Genomic DNA, 19800 nt, shown 5'->3' with positions numbered 1-19800 from the left:
AATATTACATTTTATAGCTCAACAAAATTTTTTTACTCTAACAGGTGTTGTTTTATGTAAAAAATTGTCATTTTAAGGTTTATGGAACATTTGCTATATCAAATGTTATCATTTGAATATATTTTAAGATGTTTTTAAAAAATGTTTAGAGTATCTAGATTAATAAAGTAGCTTGCATTAACTTGTTTGTACCTTAATGTATAATCACAATATTTAGATTTGTGAATCTACTTATATATTTTAACTGGTCATGCCAAAAAAAAATTAGCACATCACAAAATTAAATAAAAAAAATACAGAGAACTAAAATGACTGGTTTGTTTAAATATATATATATTTGGTACACAAAAGGAAAAAAACAACCATGGACACAACTGAAAACATATGAAAAAATATTGCAAACATACATGACACAATTACATAAAATTAGGTACACCCAAGTTTAGAGGGGAAATGTAGAAAGTTTATCTTCATTTCCCTAAGAATTAAGAAAGAGTTACAGGCTGGTGAGATGTCTCAGTGGTTAAAGAGCACCGACTGCTCTTCCAGAGGTCCTGAGTTCAATTCCCAGCAACCACATGGTGGCTCACAATCATCTGTAATGAGATCTGATGCCCTCTTCTGGTGTGTCTGCGACAGTGTACTCATATAAGTAAGAAAATAAATAAATAAATCTTAAAAAAAAAAAAAAGAAAGAAAGAAAGAAAGAAAGAGTTACAAAAGATCTAAAGGTAAAGTATGTTGTATCGAGTTAGGTTTCCTCCCTTTTTCATTGGCTTGTGGAAAGTAGTGTTTAAAATTATGTTCTAATCTGCTTTCTTGGAGGTTAGAAATTTCTTCAGAACATTGTGTTTTTTTAAATGATTTATTTATTTATGTATATGAGCACAGTGTTGTTATTGGGACTGAAGCAATACCCCATTTGGTTTTGATGAACACTTTGGCCAGGAAGTCTTTTCCATTGGAACACAACAGACAATGCAGCTAGCAGGGTATTATAAACAGGTCTGCCTCTGTGTAACCCAAGCTTGGAACATGCTCACCCCAAATTCATCTTCACAAGACTCTACCTTTTCCCTGCTCTTTCTCTACCAGAAACTTGGAGAACCCCTACCTAATTTTATTCTTAGAAGTAGAGCAAGCCTAGAAAGAAAAATTTCCAACCCCAAAGCCAGAGATCTTCTTAAAACTATTAGTATGGGAAGGTATGACTTCTCTTTTTTTAAAAGATATATATATATATATATATATATATACATATATATGAGTACACTGTAGCTGTCTTCAGACACACAGGAAGAGGACATCGGATCCTATTATAGATGGTTGTGAGCCTCCATGTGGTTGTTGGGAATTGAACTCAGGACCTTTAGAAGAACAGCCAGTGCTCTTAACCACTAAGTCATCTCTCTAGCCCAGGCATGACTTCTGAATCCAGACTAAACTGCCAGGGTTTCTAGGAAAAGCATCACAATAAGATTTCAACAACCTGAGATATAGGAACCACATCACACTAGATTACAAATGTGGTTCAGGTATTTGTGGCAGCAGCAAAAACGGGATTCTGCTTCAAATGTGGAGGAATGAATGACCACAAAACTCCTTCTCCATAACAGATCCTAATCCCCCTAAGAAAATTTGCTCCAGTTGCATAAAAGTTTACATTGAAAAAAATATTGTAACTCCATATATGATGATGACTGTAAGCTACTACAGACTACTACGCTTCAGAGCAGGCAGCCCTCAGCCCCAGCATTAAGAGGAACAGCTACTCCCATAGAAGCCTTATGGGTATCCAGCATTTCAGAAGGTTCCTACCCCAAATTAACCATTAAAATAGATAATAAACCTTTCAAGTGCTTTATTGATACTGGAACAAACAAGACAATTTTAAGACAAGAGATCCCACATAACTAGCAACTGATCCCTGGGCCCAAGCTCTTAGGTATAGGGGTACCTCTCATGCATTTATCATCAAACAGGCCTATAGGTAGGAGGACCATGATGGAGCTACTGACCTTATATGCCTCCTAGTATCTCAAGTAGCCACCAATCTTTTAGGAAGAGATATCTTACATCCTAGGGGTAGTGCTTAACAACCAAGCAGAAAGAGACCACATCAAGATAGAAGCAAGTAGACCCTAAAACCTTCCTCAAATCACCCCCAATTCTAGGGACACTTTTAGATTTGATATTCCCTGCCTTGACTGGCTCTCCAATGAAGCCATCTGGGTCCCACAGTAGCCTTCATCAAGAGAGAAGCTTGAAGCTCTCACATGGCTGGTAGAAGAACAGCTTCTGCTACTACACATCCACCCTTCCCTCTGTCCAAAGAATACCCCTGTGTTCACTATAAAAAAAGAGCTCAGGGGGATGAAGACTTATAAAATTTGAGGACAACTTAAAAAAGAACATGTGAATCTGGAACTCTCTTCTAAGAGGGCTGCTCCATATATCAGTCATTCCTTCCAGTGTTTCCCTATTAGCAATAGACATAAAAGCCCGTCTTATTTTCCCACCCCTCTCCACCCCAAAAACTTCAAACACTCAGTACCCCCTCCCCCATTAACAACTCTGGCCCAGCCTCACGATATGAATAGACTGTCCTGCTCTTACAGTAGATATTAAGAAAAATAATGGTTTATCTCTTTATTGTCCCTGTGGTCTCACTCCTCGGCTTGACCCTGATACAGAGCCATGTGTGCCTCCCTTCCCTGGTGGTTTCCTACCGCTGGTCCTCTACCTCTGCCCCAGGGTGTTTTTCTACCCCCAAATCCCACATAAATACAACTCTACAGCCTGATAGCTTTTCATTCAGGTTTATATATTCAACTCTTAATCCACAAGCCCTCTACACAACAAAATTACATCAAATAGACAAAGATACAAATTGTCCTGCTATATGATATACTAGTCCTATAAAATACTTAATGTTCATAGCTCAGTCAATATCACCTGGGTCTAGCTTGTCTTTGGAATTAACATTAAAATACAAAGAACTTCAGGACAATCTACATCCTCCCACAGGGAAAGGCAAACAGTCTAACCATTTGTCCGGAGGCTGCAGCTACTGCAATTAAACCTTATTTAGATAAAGGACTAAATGTATACCACTATATGGATAATATAGGAATACGGGGAAGAATCTTTCACCATCCTCCCAACTTAAGGACCAGCTAATACCTTTTTTTATCTGCCCAGGGATTCAAAATAGCCCCTCACAAAATGCAACTTATTTTGTCCATTGTGGTTTTAGGAACAGAGATCTCCTTTACTTCAAACTCACTCTTTCCTTCCCTCAAAGCTTAATCCTTGCCTCCCTCCCTCCTGAGATTTTTTTTTTTTTTGGTAAACTTAATTGGCTTTGAACCTTCCCACAAGCACCCTTGAAACCCTTCTTAACCTCATAAAGGAAGATAAAAGGCCCTCTTCCCCAAGAACATGTCCCTGAAGCAATCCAAGTTCTAAATTGTCAATGCAGCCCTAAAAAAATACAGCTCTTGCTAGGTACGACTCAACAATGCTCATACAGATCTTTATCTTTAATTCCCCCCCACACTTGTGGGAGCCCTTTACCAACCCCAGAGGGTGCTAGAATGTCTCCACATCCCAATGGGTATTACACCCCAAATTTTAAATGATGTGGGTGCACTCACTTGCTAGTTTAATTTAAAATGGTAGAGACAGAACCCTATAAACCCTAGGGAAAGAGTCTGACATTTTTGTCACCCCCTTCTCCCTCTCTGATATTCAATGGCTAATCAAAATCACTTCCCCTTTGCTATCTGCTCATTAGACTGGGCCTCGCTGTCTCACTGAGTGGGACACAAACTGCTGGAGCAGCCTGTGTCCAAACATAACATCTGGCCAGCGACTTTCAGGACAAGCTTAACCAGACAATGGCATCCACTGCAGACAGCCTTGAGTATCTTCAGCGCCAGATAACCTCCTTAGCAGGAGTTGCCCTCCAAAACTGAAGAGCCGTGGACTTACTGACTGTGGAACAGGGAGGGACACATTTTGCTGGGGGAGAAATGTTGCTTCTATGTCAATGAATCTGGACTATTAGAACAAGATGTACAGATGCTCAAGAACTCTGGGAGAACTTTCGGTCACTTTATGCTCCCAACACCCCTTCCCTTTGGTACTCTAACCCTTAGTAGATTGGCTTCTCCCTCACTGCCATCCCCCTTGGCCTTATACTAGCCAAGGAAGCCCTGCTTCTCTTAGCACCTTGCCTCATTCAGTTTCTAAAACAGCAAATGAGTAGCATTGTGAAGATCGCTACTAATCAGATCTTGGTTCAATATCAAACTGTTCCCAACATAGGAGACAGTTATTTTGATGAGACCTCTCCTTTATAAAAGGAAAAGGAGGAGTTGAGGGTGGTGGACCCTCAAATGAGAGAAAACCTGGTAAAGTTGAGCTAAGGCTCCTGACACCAGGCCCCTGTCACCTAACCGAAGTTCCCCACAGAGAATTATCACTATCAGTCACATAGGGACAGTGCCCCCAAACCCTTCTTCATATAGAAGAGGCATCTCAGGCCAAGCCAATAGGAAGCACCTGCTGTCAGTCCCAACCTACCCTAAAACTATCCAGAAGGAACAAACATGTGTGAGGATTATTTTGTTGTCTGAGAGCATCTGTCACAGGAGCTGTAACACTGCCTGTGAAGAGAATGGTCTCCTGAAGCTTTCACCACCAGAAGCTCCCCTGCACTCTGCTCACTAACAAGCCCTGCATCCTCACCCCTCTGGCTCTGCTCAGCCCAGCCAGTGCAGCATCTCATAGCAACAGAGGCTGCTAGAGCAGTGGTGGCAACAGCAGCAGCAGCAGCAACAGTGGAGGCAATGGAGGCCCTTCCCTCCCTGCTCGTGCCCTTTCCCCTTTGGTTGAACCCTCTCTCTAGGCTGGGCCAGAAGTCTCTTTGGATAGCCTCCAGTACACAGACTAACACACAAACATCTTATTAGATGCCTTTGACAAAGTACAACATCTCTTCATGATTATAGTCCTGGAAAGAATTGGGATATAAGAGTCATCCCTTAACATAATAAAGGCAGTTTATAGTAAATCCATAGCCAATACCAATTTAAATGAAGCATTTAAGTAAATGAAACTCAAAGCATTTACAGTAAAATCAGAAACAGGACCAGGATGTCTACTTTCTCTATACCTGTTCAATATATTACCTGAAATCTTAATGAGAGCAATAAGACACGTGACAGTGACCAAAGAGAGTACAGAGAGGAAAGAAAGAAGTGAATATATCTTTATCTGCAGATAACATGATAATATACATAAGTGACTTTTAAAAAATGTTACCAAGAAACTCTTACAGCAGTTAAACATTTTCTGCAAATTAGCATGATACAAAGTTACCACACAAAAGTCAGTAGTATTCCTATATGCAAATGACAGACCAAGAAGGAAATTAGGAAAACAGTATCTTTCATAAGTTTCAATGAACTACATTTTTGAAAAACTAAAACATCAAGTGAAGACTTGTATAATAAAAACTTTAAGATACTGAAAATTATTGAAGAAGACAATTGAAGATCAAAAGATCGCCTATGTTCACAAATGTGTCAGATTAACACTGAATGCCAAGGTCCAGCATTCACTTGGAGAGGGGTTCTGAAGAAGGGATGTTTGGGAGTAGTGGAAAGAATCACTTGAAGTTAAATCATGGGAATAAGATGATAGCCTGTAGTCTGCCTGAGATAGGTCCCTAGATAATTCTTGGCTCTGTAGTCTGTTCGAGGCAGCTCCTTGCTAGAGACAGTTCTCTTATCTTAGAAAAAAAAATCCTAAAAGCTCTCTGGATAGTTTATGAGTTTTTCAACCAAAGTCAGAAAAGTTGCTAGAAAAAGTTCTAAAATGCTGTTCTTTCTCCAGAGATCTCCAGATAGCTCAGCTTTTGCTAGGAAAAAAAAAAATTAAAAAAGAACTCCTATTGCTCTCTGCTAGCTTATCTCAGACAGACCAAAAGCCCAGTCTTTTATTTACACATCAATTCAGTTATTTACTTTAGGTTCCCTCTTGACCATCCCATGAATCAGCATCCCATAACCTCAGTCTCTTGATTCTTAGAATAAGACAGCAAGCACTTTTAAAACAAACAAATAAATAAACTAACAAATAAAAAAAACATGGTAAATGAATCCAGAGACCTGCCTGCCCCTGTAAGCACAAACAATAAACTTAATTTGGTGGGATCCTGTCCTGAAATTACCATTCTGACCATGCCTAGACCTAAATGAAATCTGTCCCAGACTGACCTTAAACTCAAAAATATGCCTGCATTTGTATCTGATCTTCTGATAAACTGGCTCATAATGTAGTTGCCTCTGTTTTTCTAGATCCTTGAAGCCCCTCATATAACTCATATTGCACCCTTAGATTTTGCATAGCTGAGAAATTAAATATTCTTGATTTCATGTTTTAGAGTTCTTTCCTTAAAGGCTCTACTGAAGATCACATCATTTACCACTTTTGCTAAGGACATAAGTACATCCTCATCTCCTGAACTCATGCTGTCTCTAATTATTATGGAGTCATTAGCCTTGGCAGAGAGAAATTCCCAGAAAGCCTTGGCAGGGAGAATATTTCCCAGAGAAAGAACATGAAGATATATATATATGTTATACAAACAAACATACATATACACATACATATACATATACATATACAAATGTATTATACAAACAAGCCTCATGCCCAACAACTGTCATCACTCATGGAGGCCCACACTCTGCTGGTTCTGTTCCAGGGGCAGGAAACCATGTCTTTTCAAGTCTATTGGGAAATGGCCATCTTACCAAAAACAATCTACAGATTTAGTATAATATTCATCAAAATTTCAACATAAGTCTTTATAAAAATTGGACAAATAAATTTGAACTTCATATGGAAACAAACAAATAAACCAAAAACCTGACACCTACAAATAGTCCTGAATAACAAATAAAATCCCAGATTTCAAGTTATACTATAGAGTTATACTAATAAAAATCAGCACACTATAAACATAGAAGACATGTTGATCAATGACATTGAACTGAACCCAGACATAAGTCCACATACCTATCTATACCTGATTTCTTATAAAGAAGTGAAGTAAAAACAAAACAAAACAAAATCCAAACCAAACCAAACCAATAACAACAAAAATTACACTAGAGGAAAGACAGCATCTTTAACAATTAATTCTGGTCATACTGAATGACTGCATGATTCACATTTACTACTCTGCACAAAACTAAATTCCCACTCAATCTGGCACCTTAACATAATACCAACTACTCTGAGTCAGATGGAAAAGAAGTGCCTCATGGTGTCTCTCAAGGTAATAAGGAACAACAAACAAGTCACAAGCATATAAAGCATGCAGTAAACCTACAGAAGTGGAAAAAAGAAACTCACATGATGCTGGGAAGCCTCTCCTTCCATTGAGTCTCACCTATCAGGAATGACCCAGTAGCCTCCACCAAACTCTACATTTCACTGGAGTTTTCTGGCTCCCACTGCTACTCCAGAGATGGCAGCCTTTCTGCTCTCAGGCTGCACCTACTATGTTCTTCCTGTCAGCTTCTTACCAAAACCTGGTACAGACTATACTGTGATTCTAACATTAGGAGCTCTGGAGTATCCTGGAAAACAAACTCACAGCCAGGTAGCAGCTTGTGGTGAGACTGCACTGTCTCTGGTGGCCTCTACTTTGTGCCAGTCAAAGAAAGAGGGAGAAGAAAAATCACCATACTCCGAACAGAGCAGGAGACAATTCTCAGCAAGACAGGCAAGAGACAAAAACACAGATACACAACACACAGAGCCACCTCAACTCATGGTTAGAGGGGCAACAATTGCTCCCCTAAAACCACTGTACTATCAAGTCTAGATGAGCTCCTGCCAGATGAGCTTCCAAAAGTTAGGGTCCCAGAATCACTGAAGGAAGACCCCAGACTGAAATAGTGTGCAAAGGCAAAGACCAACATCCAAGGGTCAAACATTCAAAAACTACTCAAAGAGCTTGCAGGTTACCTTTTATGCGGGGCTAGGGGAATTTTCCAAAAGGGTTAGGTTATCTCTGATATGACTGTTAAGCACAAAGCAGTGGCATTAGTACAGTTTTGATTGGTTGCTATGCTAGTTTTTCTATATTAGGTAGGCCTTGAAGAATTTTGGAAACCAGCTCAGTTCTCAACTTATTATCTCCTGCAGCTAGGTGTCCCAGGAGCTGACTTATTCTCCCTAAGCTGGGGCCATTGTTAAATGTCCACCGCTAGTGACTTATTCTCAGGAGCCCAGTATGCTTCCTGGGGAATTGAAAACTTTTTCCAAAGAGTTATTAATTTATGTCTGTTATGTGTTCTATCTGCATGCACAGCTAGACACCAGAAGAGGGCATCAGATCACATTATAGATGGTCATGAGCCATGTGCTTGCTGGGAATTGAACTCAGGATATTTGTAAGAGTAGCCAGTGCTCTAAACTACTGAGCTGTCTCTTCAGCCCAGGAACTGAAATTTGTATTTTCAACATTTTTTGATCTTTCAAGAAGACCAGCTGAGTCAACTAACCTGGACTCTTGGGGGCTACCAGAGACTGAAACAGCCACCAAATAGCATACACAGGCTGGACCTAGTCCCTCCTCACCAATACAAAGGGAGCAGATGTGCAGCTTGGTCTTCTTGTGGGTCTTCCAACAATTGGAGTGAGGGCTATCCCTGACACTGATGCCTGCCTGTTGATTCTGTCTCCCTACCTGGCAGCCTCAGTGGGAGGGGATGTGCCTAGTCCTGCCAGGGTGAGTTAGTATGGGGGGGTTGGGGGTTGGGGGTCCTCCCCCTTCTCAGAGTAGAAGGGGAGAAGGCATGGAGGAAGAGGCTGCTTGAGGGGAGAATTGGAGGGAGGAGGCTGTGCTCAGGATGTAAATGTGAATAAACAAACAAACAAATAAATAAATGAAAAAAGTTGAAAAAATTTTACCTGTGTAAGGGTCCATGATTCACCTAAAAATGACACCATGGAATCAAATAGTATGTAAATCCAAAGAGTGTTTTATTCTGCAGAAGTCCAGCATGCTGGGGTCTCCCATTACCATGATAGAGAGACAACCGAGTTCAGAAGGCATGATTTAAAGTATATTAGGGAATTCCAGGGTAGGTTATCTCTGTGTTAATCTGTTGAGTCCATAGTGGAGAGCATTTTGGTGCCACTGGACAGCTGACGATGGAAATTTTTTACTTCACCAGGATAATCAGAAGCTGGCCAAGGCAGGAATATGATACTGGTCCTATATTTAGAAAACTGGCCAGGATTAAGAACATTTGCATTTGAAGCTCAGGGCAGAACACTTAGAGTTGTAGCTCAGGGTGGTTCAGTGGATGTAGGTGTGGCCGTCTCTTTGTCTCTTGGGATCCCCTCTTGTCCCTGATCTTCACACCTGGCCTCCAGAAAGTTGTTTACAGGATTTTGTTTGTGAACTTGCTTGTTCCCTGACTCAGAACTGACGTCATTTTTCTACATGTAATTAAAGTGGTTTAAAAGAGGACTGGATAAAGAAGGCTTTGCTTCAGCCTCAAGACTGGCTGAAGTCATGTTACAATTTTGATTAATTGTCCTTTTTTTCTTTCAATCCTTTTGCTCTTGCCCTAGGGAACCTGTTGTTTGACCGAGCTGGTCTTGGACAGTCCATCTCTACAGACATTTCATTACTGGGGTGTGGGGGCTGGAAACTTGCTGGGGAAGTAGACGAGGAAGTCTGGGAGCTCCTACTGACCTATTGTCCTTGCCTCAGGCCAAGTGGTGGGGCAATTATGAGCTTGCCTAGAATTGCCCAGTTCTTGGAAACAGATTTAGGACTAGTTTCCTTAACTGCCAATTTGAAGCCTGTCATAGAATCAAGCCAGTCTTCTCACCTGAATATAAGAAGTGTCACTCTTGAGTGTATATGCAGAGACTATGCATGCTACTATGGAGATACTCATTCATGTTCATTGATCCTATGTTCATAATAACCAGGATTTGGAAACAGCCTAGATATCCATCAACTGACTAGTGGATACTGAACATGTGGTACCGGTATACAGTGGAATCAATAAGTTGTTAAATTATAAAAATTAGAAGACTAATGAATAGATTTAGGACAAAATAATTCAGAAAAAAGTAACTCAGACCTGGAAAGACAGATAGGTATGTTTTTTTCTTTTTCCTTTTTCTTTTTAATTAAGCATCTTATAAGTTTATATCTCAAATGATATTCCACTTCCTGGCTAACCCCTCCACCAATCCCCCATCCCATGATATCCCACTTCCTGGTTACCTCTCTATCAGCTCCCCTTCCCACATCCCCCCTCCCCCATCACCTTTGCCTGTATGAGAGTGCTCCCACACCCACCCACACCCTCCTGCTCCATAACTCCAGCATCCCCCTATGCTCGGGCATCAAGACTCACTAGGACCAAAGACCTCCCCTCCCGTTGCTGTCAGGCAAGGCCTCCTCTGTTACATATGCATCTGGAGCCATGGATCCCTTCAGGTACACTCGATGGTTGGTGATCTAGACTCTGGGAAAACTGGGTGGTCAGGCCAGCCTATGTTGATCTTCCAATGGGGTTGCCATCCCCCTCCATTCCACCAGTTCTCCGCCAGCTCCCCCACCGGGTTCCCTGAGCTCAGTCTGATGGTCGGCTCCAAACGCCTCTTGACTATGGCAACAATGCTGGGTTTGCTGTCTGCGCACGTGATGGATCCCGAGGTTTAGCAGTCCCTTGTTGGCCCTTCATTCAGTCTCTGTTCCTTTTTTTTTTTTTTTTTTTTTTGGTTCCTGTTCTTCCTTTGGACAGGAACATTTCTGGGTTAAAACTTTGAGATGGGTGGGTGTCCCCATATCTTGACTGGAGGCCATGGCTATCTGCTGGAGGAGATCTCTACAGGATCTATCTCCCCCTTCTTTACACATTTCAATTAAAGTCATCCTCGTGGATCTTGGAAGCCTCATGTTTCCCTGGTGTCTGGCACCTTCTGGTGGCTATCCCCAGTTCCTCATCCCCCTGATACATATTTTTGTTTGATTTCCTGGTTCTCTGTACCTTTCTCATATCTCCAGATCCTGATGCTGGTACTCTTATTTCCTCCTTCTTCATCTCTCCCCAGTCCACCTTTTCCTCCACCTCCAATAACCCTGTTCCCTTATCAATGTAGAACTAAGCATCCACACCCTGGTCTTCCTTCCTTTTACGAACCATATGTTCTGTAGGTTGTATTATGGGCATTGTGGGCTTTTGGGCTAATATTCACTTATTAGTGAGTGCATACAATGTGTGTTCTTTTTTGTCTGGATGATATTTTCTGGTTCCATCCATTGGCCAGCGAATTTCATGAAGTCATTATCTTTAATCACTGAGTATTACTCCATTGTGTAAATGTACCACAATTTCTGTATTTATTCTTCTGTTGAGGGACATCTGGGTTGTTTCCAACTTCTGGTTATTATAAATAAGGCTGCTAAGAACTTAGTGGAGCATGGGTCCTTGGTATATGTTAGAGCATCTTTTAGGTATATGTTCAGGAGTGATATAGCTGGGTACTCAGATAGAACTATTTCCAGTTTTTCCAGCTTGCAATCCCACCCGCAATGGAGAGTGTGGTTCTTCCTTCATATCCTCTCCAGCATCTGCTGTCACCTCAGTTTTTGATCTTGACCATTCTGACAGATATAAGGTGGAATCTCAGGGTTGTTTTGATTTGTATTTCCCTGATGACCAGGGATGTTGAATTCTTCAAGTGCTTCTTAGCCATTTGAGATTCTTCAGTTGAGAATTCTTTGCTTAGCTCTGTACCTCATTTTGAATAGGATTATCTGGTTCTCTGGATTCTAACTTCTTTACCTCTTTGTATATATTGGATAATAGCCTTCTATTGGATGTAGGATTGGTAAAGATCGTTTCCTAATCTGTGGCTTTCTGTTTTGTCCTATTAACAGTGTCCCTTATCTTACAGAACCTTTTAAATTTATGAGGTCCCATTTGTTGATTCTTGATCTTAGAGTATAAACCATTGGTGTACTGTTCAGGAAAATTTCCCCTGTGCCTATGTGTTCTAAGCAATTCCCCACTTTCTCTTCTATTAGTTTTAGTGTACCTGGTTTTTATGTGGTGGTCTATGATCCATGTGGACTTGAGCTTTGTACAAGGAGATAAGAATGGATCAATTTGGGACTGAGAGATGGCTCAGCGGTTAAGAGCACTGACTGCTCTTCCAGAGGTCCTGAGTTCAATTCCCAGCAACCACATGGTGGCTCATCACCATCTGTCATGAGATCTGATGCCTTCTTTTGCTGTGTCTGAAGACAGCTACAGTGAACTTAAATAAATTAAAAAAAAAAATCTTTTAAAAAAAAGAATGGATTAATTTGCATTCTTCTCCATACAGACAATGAGTTGAACCAGCACCACTTGTTGAAAATGCTGTCTTTTTTCCACTGAATAGTTTTAGCTTCTTTGTCAAAGATCAAGTGAGCACAGGTGTGTGGGTTCATTTCTGGGTCTTCAATTCTATTCCATTGATCTATTTGCCTGTTTCTGCACCAATACCATGCTGTTTTCATCACCATTGCTCTATAGTACAGCTTAAGATCAGCGATTGTGATTCCCCCAGAAGTTCTTTCACTGTTGAGAATAATTTTTGCTATCCCAGGTTTTTTGTTATTCTGAATGAATTTGAGAATTGCTCTTTTTAACTCTATGAAGAATTAAGTTGGAAATTTGATGGTTTTTGCATTGAATCTGTAGATTGTTTTTGTCAAGATGGCCATTTTTACTATATAAATTCTGCCAATCTATGAGCATGGGAGATCTTTCCATATTCTAGGTAATCTTCAATTTCTTCAGAGATTTGAAATTCTTGTTATACAAATCTTTCCCTTGCCTGGTTAGGGTCACACCAAGGTATTTTATATTATCTGTTACAATTTAAAAGGGTGCTGTTTCCCTAATATCTTTCTCAGCCCTTTTATCCTTTTGAGTAGAAAAAGGCTAAGGATTTGTTTGAGTCAATTTTATATCCAGTCATTTTGTGGAAGTGGTTTATCAGCTGTAGGAACTCTCTGGTTGAATTTTTGGGTCACTTAAGTATACTATCATATCTTCTGCACATAGTGATATCTTGACTTTCTCCCTCCCAATTTGTATTCCTTTGATATCTTTTTGTTTTCTAATTGCTCTGGCTAGAATGATGAGTATTATATTGAGTAGTTAGGGAGGGAGTGGGCAGCCATGTCTTGTTCCAGATTTTTATGGAATTGTTTTGAGTGTCGCTCCACTGAGTTTGATGTTGGCTATTGGTTTGCTGTATATTGCTTTAAATATATTTGGGCCTACATCTTAAATTTTGATCTCTCCAATACTTTTAACATGAATGGGTGGTATATTTTGTCATAGGCTTTTTCAGCATCTAATAATGAGATGATCATGTGGTTATTTTTCTGAGTTTGTTTATATAATGGATTATATCACTGGATTTCTGTATATTGAACTATCCCTGCATTCCTGGGATGAAGCCTACTTGATCATGGTGTGTGATTGTGATTGTTTTGATGTGTTCTTGGATTTAGTTTGTGAGAATTTTATTAAGTATTTTTGCATAAATAGTTTTAAGGGAAATTGGTCTGTAGTTCTCTTTCTTTGATGGGTCTTTTGTAATTAAGGTATCAGTGTAACTGTGGCTTCATAGAAAGAATTGGGTAGTGTTTCTTCTGTTTGTATTTTATTAACTAGTTTGAGAAGTATTGGTATTAGATCTTCTTTGACGGTCTGATAGAATTCTGCACTAAAACTATCTGGCCCCGGGGTTTTTCAGGTCTGGAGACTGCTTTTATTTTTTTGGGGGGTTATGAAGCTGTTTATATGGTTTATCTGATCCCTCTTTAACTTTGGTACCTAGTATTTGTCCAGGAAATCACTCATTTCATGTAGCTTTTCCAGTTTTGTTGAGTATAGTCTTTTGTAATAGGATATGATTACTTTTTAAAATTTCCTCAGTTTCTGTTGTTATGTCTCACTTTTCATTCTTTATTTTGTTAGTTTGGATACTATCTCTGTGCCCCCTGGTTAGTCTGGCTAAGGGTTTGTCTATTTTGCTGATTTTCTATACGAACCAGCTTCTAGTTTTGTTGATTCTTTGTATAGTGCTTCCCTCCCTACTTGGTTGATTTCAGCTTTGAGTTTAATTATTTTCTGCAGACTACTCCTCTTGGGTATATTTGTTTCTCTTTGTTCCAGAGCTTTCAGGTGTGCTGTTATGCTGCTAGTATATGATCTCTCCAATTTCTTTATGGAGGCACTCAGAGCTATGAGTTTTTCTTTTAGCACTGCTTTCATTGTGTCCAATAAGTTTGGTATGTTTTGACTTCATTTTCATTGAATTCTAAAAGTCTTCAATTTCCTTTTTTTTAAAAAAGATTTATTTTTTGTGTATGTGAGTACATTGTTGCTGTATTTAGACACATAAGAAGGCATTGAATCCTGTTACAGATGATTGGGAACCACCATGTCATTGCTGGGAATTTAACTCAGGACTTTTGGAAGAGAAGTCAGTGCTTTTAACTGCTGAGCCATCTCTCCAGCCCTTTAATTTCTTTATTTCTTCCCTGACCCAGTTATCAATGAGTAGATAGTGTCCACTCTTTCTGCTTTAAGCTCCTGCTTGAGTTTCTGCCTTGGCTTTCTTTACGGATGAACTTTTGGTTATGGTCTTGAAAGACCTCCGAAGGGAGACCCTCACTCAAATCTCAGGAGAGGCGCGCACCCAGCGAGGCACCGAGACCAGACTTGCTGCAATCGCATGAGGAAGTTTATTGAAAGTGAAAGAGTGAGATCTCAGGCCAGCATGCTGGGGTCGAGACTCATACACCACGCAGGGGTAGAGGAGTTAAACCCCGGCCTGAACTTGTAACGGGCTTATAAAGGCAAAAATCACAAAGGAGGGGGAGGACAGGGGGAATGAGGAAATTCAAAAGGGGAAGAATCATACATTTTTTATCAGTACACCCCCAGGCACACCTAGGGCGTTGGAACATTCCACAGAGGTCATCCGGACCTTCGGTGGTATTTTGGGAACTCAAATCTCAAGAAAGTGGGATTTCCTGGGTGGGATTTCCTGGGAGCGATTTCCTGCAGAGGAAATCCCTAGGGCAAGGAATCAGTGTCCTTTGACAACCTTTTACTCTTCAGTCTTATCAGAGCAAAACTACAATCCAAATGCAGCATTGCATACCTACACTAACACAGCCCAAACGTTTGGAACAGTTTTTTTCAACACAATTGTAAATACCATGTTTTACCTTGATTCTTATATCTCGGTATGATATAACCGTTAACGTTTGTCTAGACATTATTTCAATATTTAATAAGAGTCTGAGCGAAATTTTCCTTTGGACACACTAAGAGACAGTATTGGAGATCTCAGGTCTTTTAAAAGCTTTTTAAGCTTTTGCTGTGTCTCAGCCCCTTGGTTTTGTTTTTTGGTGTGTGTGGTGTGTGTTTGCTATGAGTGGGACAACTTAGAATCAAGAGTTCCAGAGACCATCAGGGGCAAATCCTGCCACGAACACGAACGTGGAACAGTCCCCACTATCGGTCCCTCTATGACGAGAGAGCGTGCTGCCGGAAGTGACGCGTGACGTCCTGCGTGCGGCGGCGCGTCTGGTAGCTGGAGAAGATGGCGGTCTCCACAGGTCGGTTCCTAACCTGGTCCGCTGCGCTCCCGCTGCTGGCTGCCCGGCGCGCCACGCGGGACTGCGGGTGCGCAGTGCGGAGGGCCACGCGAGGGGCAGGAGGTGTGGCGGGCGGCGGGGAGGTCGGTCCGCGTGTGTCCGAGCCCGTGGTGACGGGGAGCCTGCGCGCCCACCGCCCCGGCGGCTCTGCGGGAGTACCTGCGGATGAGGTCTGCGCGCCGCAGCCGAGCTGAGGGTGGAGCGTGCTGGGGCGGCCCGGCTTGGCGGTGGCATTGCCCATCAACGAGGCAATGGCGGAGAGGCATCCTGGATGGAGCCAGGGATCTCTGCTGGGAGTCCACCAGACAGGTGCGGGAGGACAGGACTGCTAATAGGAGGACAGCTGCTGTTCGAACTAAGAGAGCGATGATTTTACTTAGCTGGCCAGATGCGTGTTCTTTTTCTTCTCCCATTTAGGTGAAAAACTACAGTACGCTGAGTAAGACGAAGGACAGTTGATGTCTTAGATAAGTGTTCTACTCCTGTCTACAATGTTCGGTTTCCTATGAGCAGAAACTTGAAATTTAAGTGTTGACAGGGTTTAGAAATTTGATGACTTATGAAATGTTACGTTAAAACAGGTTGAAAGTGTTGAGTTTTAGCATTTAAAAATGATGGTTCATAAGATTTATTTTTTTCTAGTTCTTATTGAATCTAGGTTGTAGAAATGGAAGAGGTTGAGTGGATGTTGTGATGGTTACATTCCAAGGTAATAACTTCATATACATTTTTCATATTGTTGAAAATCTTACCTTTATTTTATATGTGTCATAAACGGTCAATTTCTTAGCAATTCTACCTCTGGAAAAGTGGTCTGAGCAGAGCTGTCTAAGATCAAGGATTATTTTAAAAGTAATATTTTAATGTTGTAACCCTTAATCTCTTTACTTGTTATTTGAAATATATGTGCTTATTAATGGGACCATGTTTTTTTAAGAGTTGTGCTGGGGTTGGAGAGATGGCTCAGCGGTTAAGAGCACTGACTGTTCTTCCAGAGGTCCTGAGTTCAATTCCCAGCACCCACATGGTGGCTCACAACCATCCGGGGATCTGATTCCCTTTCTGCCGTGTCTGAAGACAGTTGACAGTGTACTCAAATACATAAAATAATAAATAAATCTTTTAAAAAAAGAGTTGTGCTCAATACCTTAAAACTTAACTAATAAAATGGTGCATTGTAATATGGAAAAATGTCAGTTTGTGATTGCATTTGTTTTTTGAGACATATTTAACACTACTCATGAAAGGTGTTAAGTATTTTGAAAGGAGAAGCAGTTAGATCATGTGAGTGGCACACACTTGTCAAACTTTTAGCTTTGGAAATTGAATGTATACTATAAATAAGCATTGATGGATTATTTGTACATGTATTGCATATTTGATATCTGTTTCCTGTTATTTTCATAGGTTTTAGAGTAAGGAAATGGGAATTTTGGTATAATTATACATTTTAGAAAATAACGATTATTCATTTATTTATTTTGAGTCAGTGTCTCATGTAGCCAGGCTGGCCTTGGACTCTAACTGGAAAAAGTTTGGAGGAAAATAATTCAAATTAGATTGAGAATTTCTTCTTAGAAAACAGAAACCAAAGAAGTAAAAAGTTACACATAACTCTTTAGGAACAGAAGCAAGATTATAATTCATTGTTCTCTCCATCATGAATAACTAAATTTGGAGTATTCCTCAAAGGAAGAGCTTTATTCTATTTTAGTCTAGACACTGTCTTTCATACACACTCCTTCCTAGATAAAGTTTTCTTTTATACTCTTAGTTCCTTCTCAGATAGAAGTGTGTCTAAAGTTTCCTCCTTCCTTTTCCTATATCAAGAGGATTTCATAGAATTTAGCTTAAGTATCTATTCAAGGGAACAGATGTTTATTAATATTTAGTATCTGTGACTAAAGATTTCATTTGATTAAATTACCATAATTGTAAATAAGGAAGTTCTGTGTGTTCTGTGGTAGTGCGTTCTTATAATCCCAGTTTTGAGGTAGGATTGTGAGTTCCTGATGAGCCTGGGCTACATAAGGGTAGCCTAAGCTAGGTAGTAAGGGCCTGTCTCAAAAGTAAACAAAAACTGAATACTCTTGTTTGTAACAGCTTTAGATTTACAGAAAAAAAATGCGAAGATGGTGTGTTCTCTAATAGCTTAGTGTGACACATTTGTCAAAATTAATGACCTAATATGTCAACATGTTTACTATATTTATATTTTCAGTTTTTACTCTGGTATTAAGAGCTCTTTTTAGGTACTGCTTTACATTGTAACATGACATTGGGAAAAAAATCATTTAGATTGTATTAGTGTTTGATGGGTCTATAGTTTCTTTGAATGCAAATACATGGCTTTGAAAAAAAAATGAGATTCCCTCCCCCTTTCATAGGTGTGTGTAAGGTCAGGAAACAACCAAAGAAAAATAATTACCCTTTTCAGAAGTGGTTGGAGTTGTGTATGTTAGAAAGACTAGTGTGGGTGCTGGAGATGGCACAGTGGTTAGAGCACTGACTGCTCTTCCAGAGGTCCTGAGTTCAATTCCCAGCAACCACAAGGTGGCTTACAACCGTCTGTAATGGGATCTGATGCCCTCTTCTGGTGTGTCTGAAGACAGCGACAGAGCATGCACATACATAAAATAATCTTAAAAGAAACAAACCCCAAACCAAGATGTATAGAAAGACTAGTGTGGTAGTATCCTGCTTTCCTGCCTGCTCTAGACTGCTGTGCTCTGGGCATGGCACTTAGTTCCCAGTTCTTGTTTTCTTGTGTGTGTCTGTGTCGCTGCTCACAAGCAGGACAGTGCCTTGAACCTTGGACTGAATGATGGGAAAGTTGACCTTGAGTGTGTTTTCTTCCTCTAACTGACTGCTGGCTTAGTGGAGTTTGTTGTTCTTTATATACTTGTGTTCTTGGTAAACTCTTGATACTGTGAACAGATAATACAGCCTCCTTACACAGACAGCCCTTTCTCTACAGAGTAGTTTGGGGAAGTAAAAATGGCTATGAAACTTGTTCAAAGCAGTTTGTTAAATGAAAAAGTTACTCTGGGTCTTTGAGAATGTCAGGACATTAAAAACCCTGTTGACTACAAAGTTGAAAAATAGTGAAATTAATAATAATAATAGTGAAATTAATAATTAAATTAATAATTAAAAATAGTGAAATTAATAAGCATAGTAAGGACAATACAGTTTCTTTCTTTTCTGTTTTTTTCCCCTAAAGCAGGTTCTCATTATGTAGTTTCTGCTGTCCTGGAACTCAGAGAGAACCTGCCTCTGCTTCTGGAGTGCAGGGATTATCACTACTCCTAGTTAGTTTCATTTTTTTGATGGAAAAGATGTAATTTGAACACAACTCTTTTTTTTCTTCCAGTTACTTAAATTAGGATATAGAATAAGAAGCTTCCTTTTTAAAGATTTGGTGAATAGTTAAATAGGTGAAGACTCCTGAGCTAGATCATCTTTTTAGGGCTTTGTGCTTTGTCTCTTGCATTATAAACTATCTCCGGAGGTTTCAGTGTGGAAGGTTTTAGTACTGTAGCATCTTCCTCTGGAGTGTTTGGTACTAGAATGTAGGCTTCTCATATATGCTGGGTAGGTACTCTACCTAGTGCTGTGTTCCCAACATCCTCTTTTTAATTTGGTACAGGGTACCACTAAGTTGCCTCACCATTCCTTGAACTTACGATTCTCCTGCCTAAGCCTTCCAAATAGCAGAGGTTACAGGTCTATAGCATCAGGCCTATCTGGAATTGTTCTTTTTTTTAACAACCATTTTTTCCATTTGTGTAGATGAAATTACCGTGGAGGTGGAGAATCTGGAGCTCAAGGTCATCTTTTGCTATATAGAGCTTTTTTTCCTCTAGTCCAAAAAGTGCATGTGGGGACCTGAATTAACATCTCCAGAAGTACATAGAGCTGGGGATGCAGGTAGTACTCATCTGTAACCCAGTGCTTGGCATGATATGCTCCAGATGGGTAGATTTTAGAGCTCAGTGATCAACCACACTACTGTTTTC

General features: G+C 40.2%; 1 protein-coding gene across 1 annotated transcript in view; it reads left to right on the top strand.

The window, feature by feature from the left end:
• Positions 1-15692: 15692 nt before the first annotated feature.
• UBE2V2 (ubiquitin conjugating enzyme E2 V2) overlaps positions 15693-19800 on the top strand; it is a 35940-nt gene continuing 31832 nt past the window's right edge. The window contains exon 1 of the mRNA XM_080918808.1: positions 15693-15742. Within this exon, the coding sequence (XP_080774934.1) occupies positions 15727-15742 (16 nt within the window). The 5' untranslated portion in view covers positions 15693-15726. The remainder of the gene's footprint in view (positions 15743-19800) is intronic.

Source organism: Micromys minutus, assembly GCF_963924665.1.
Source record: "Micromys minutus genome assembly, chromosome: 7".
Classification (NCBI taxonomy): domain Eukaryota; kingdom Metazoa; phylum Chordata; class Mammalia; order Rodentia; family Muridae; genus Micromys; species Micromys minutus.
Note: the sequence above shows the minus strand (reverse complement) of the source record. Positions and strands in the feature narration are given on the sequence as shown.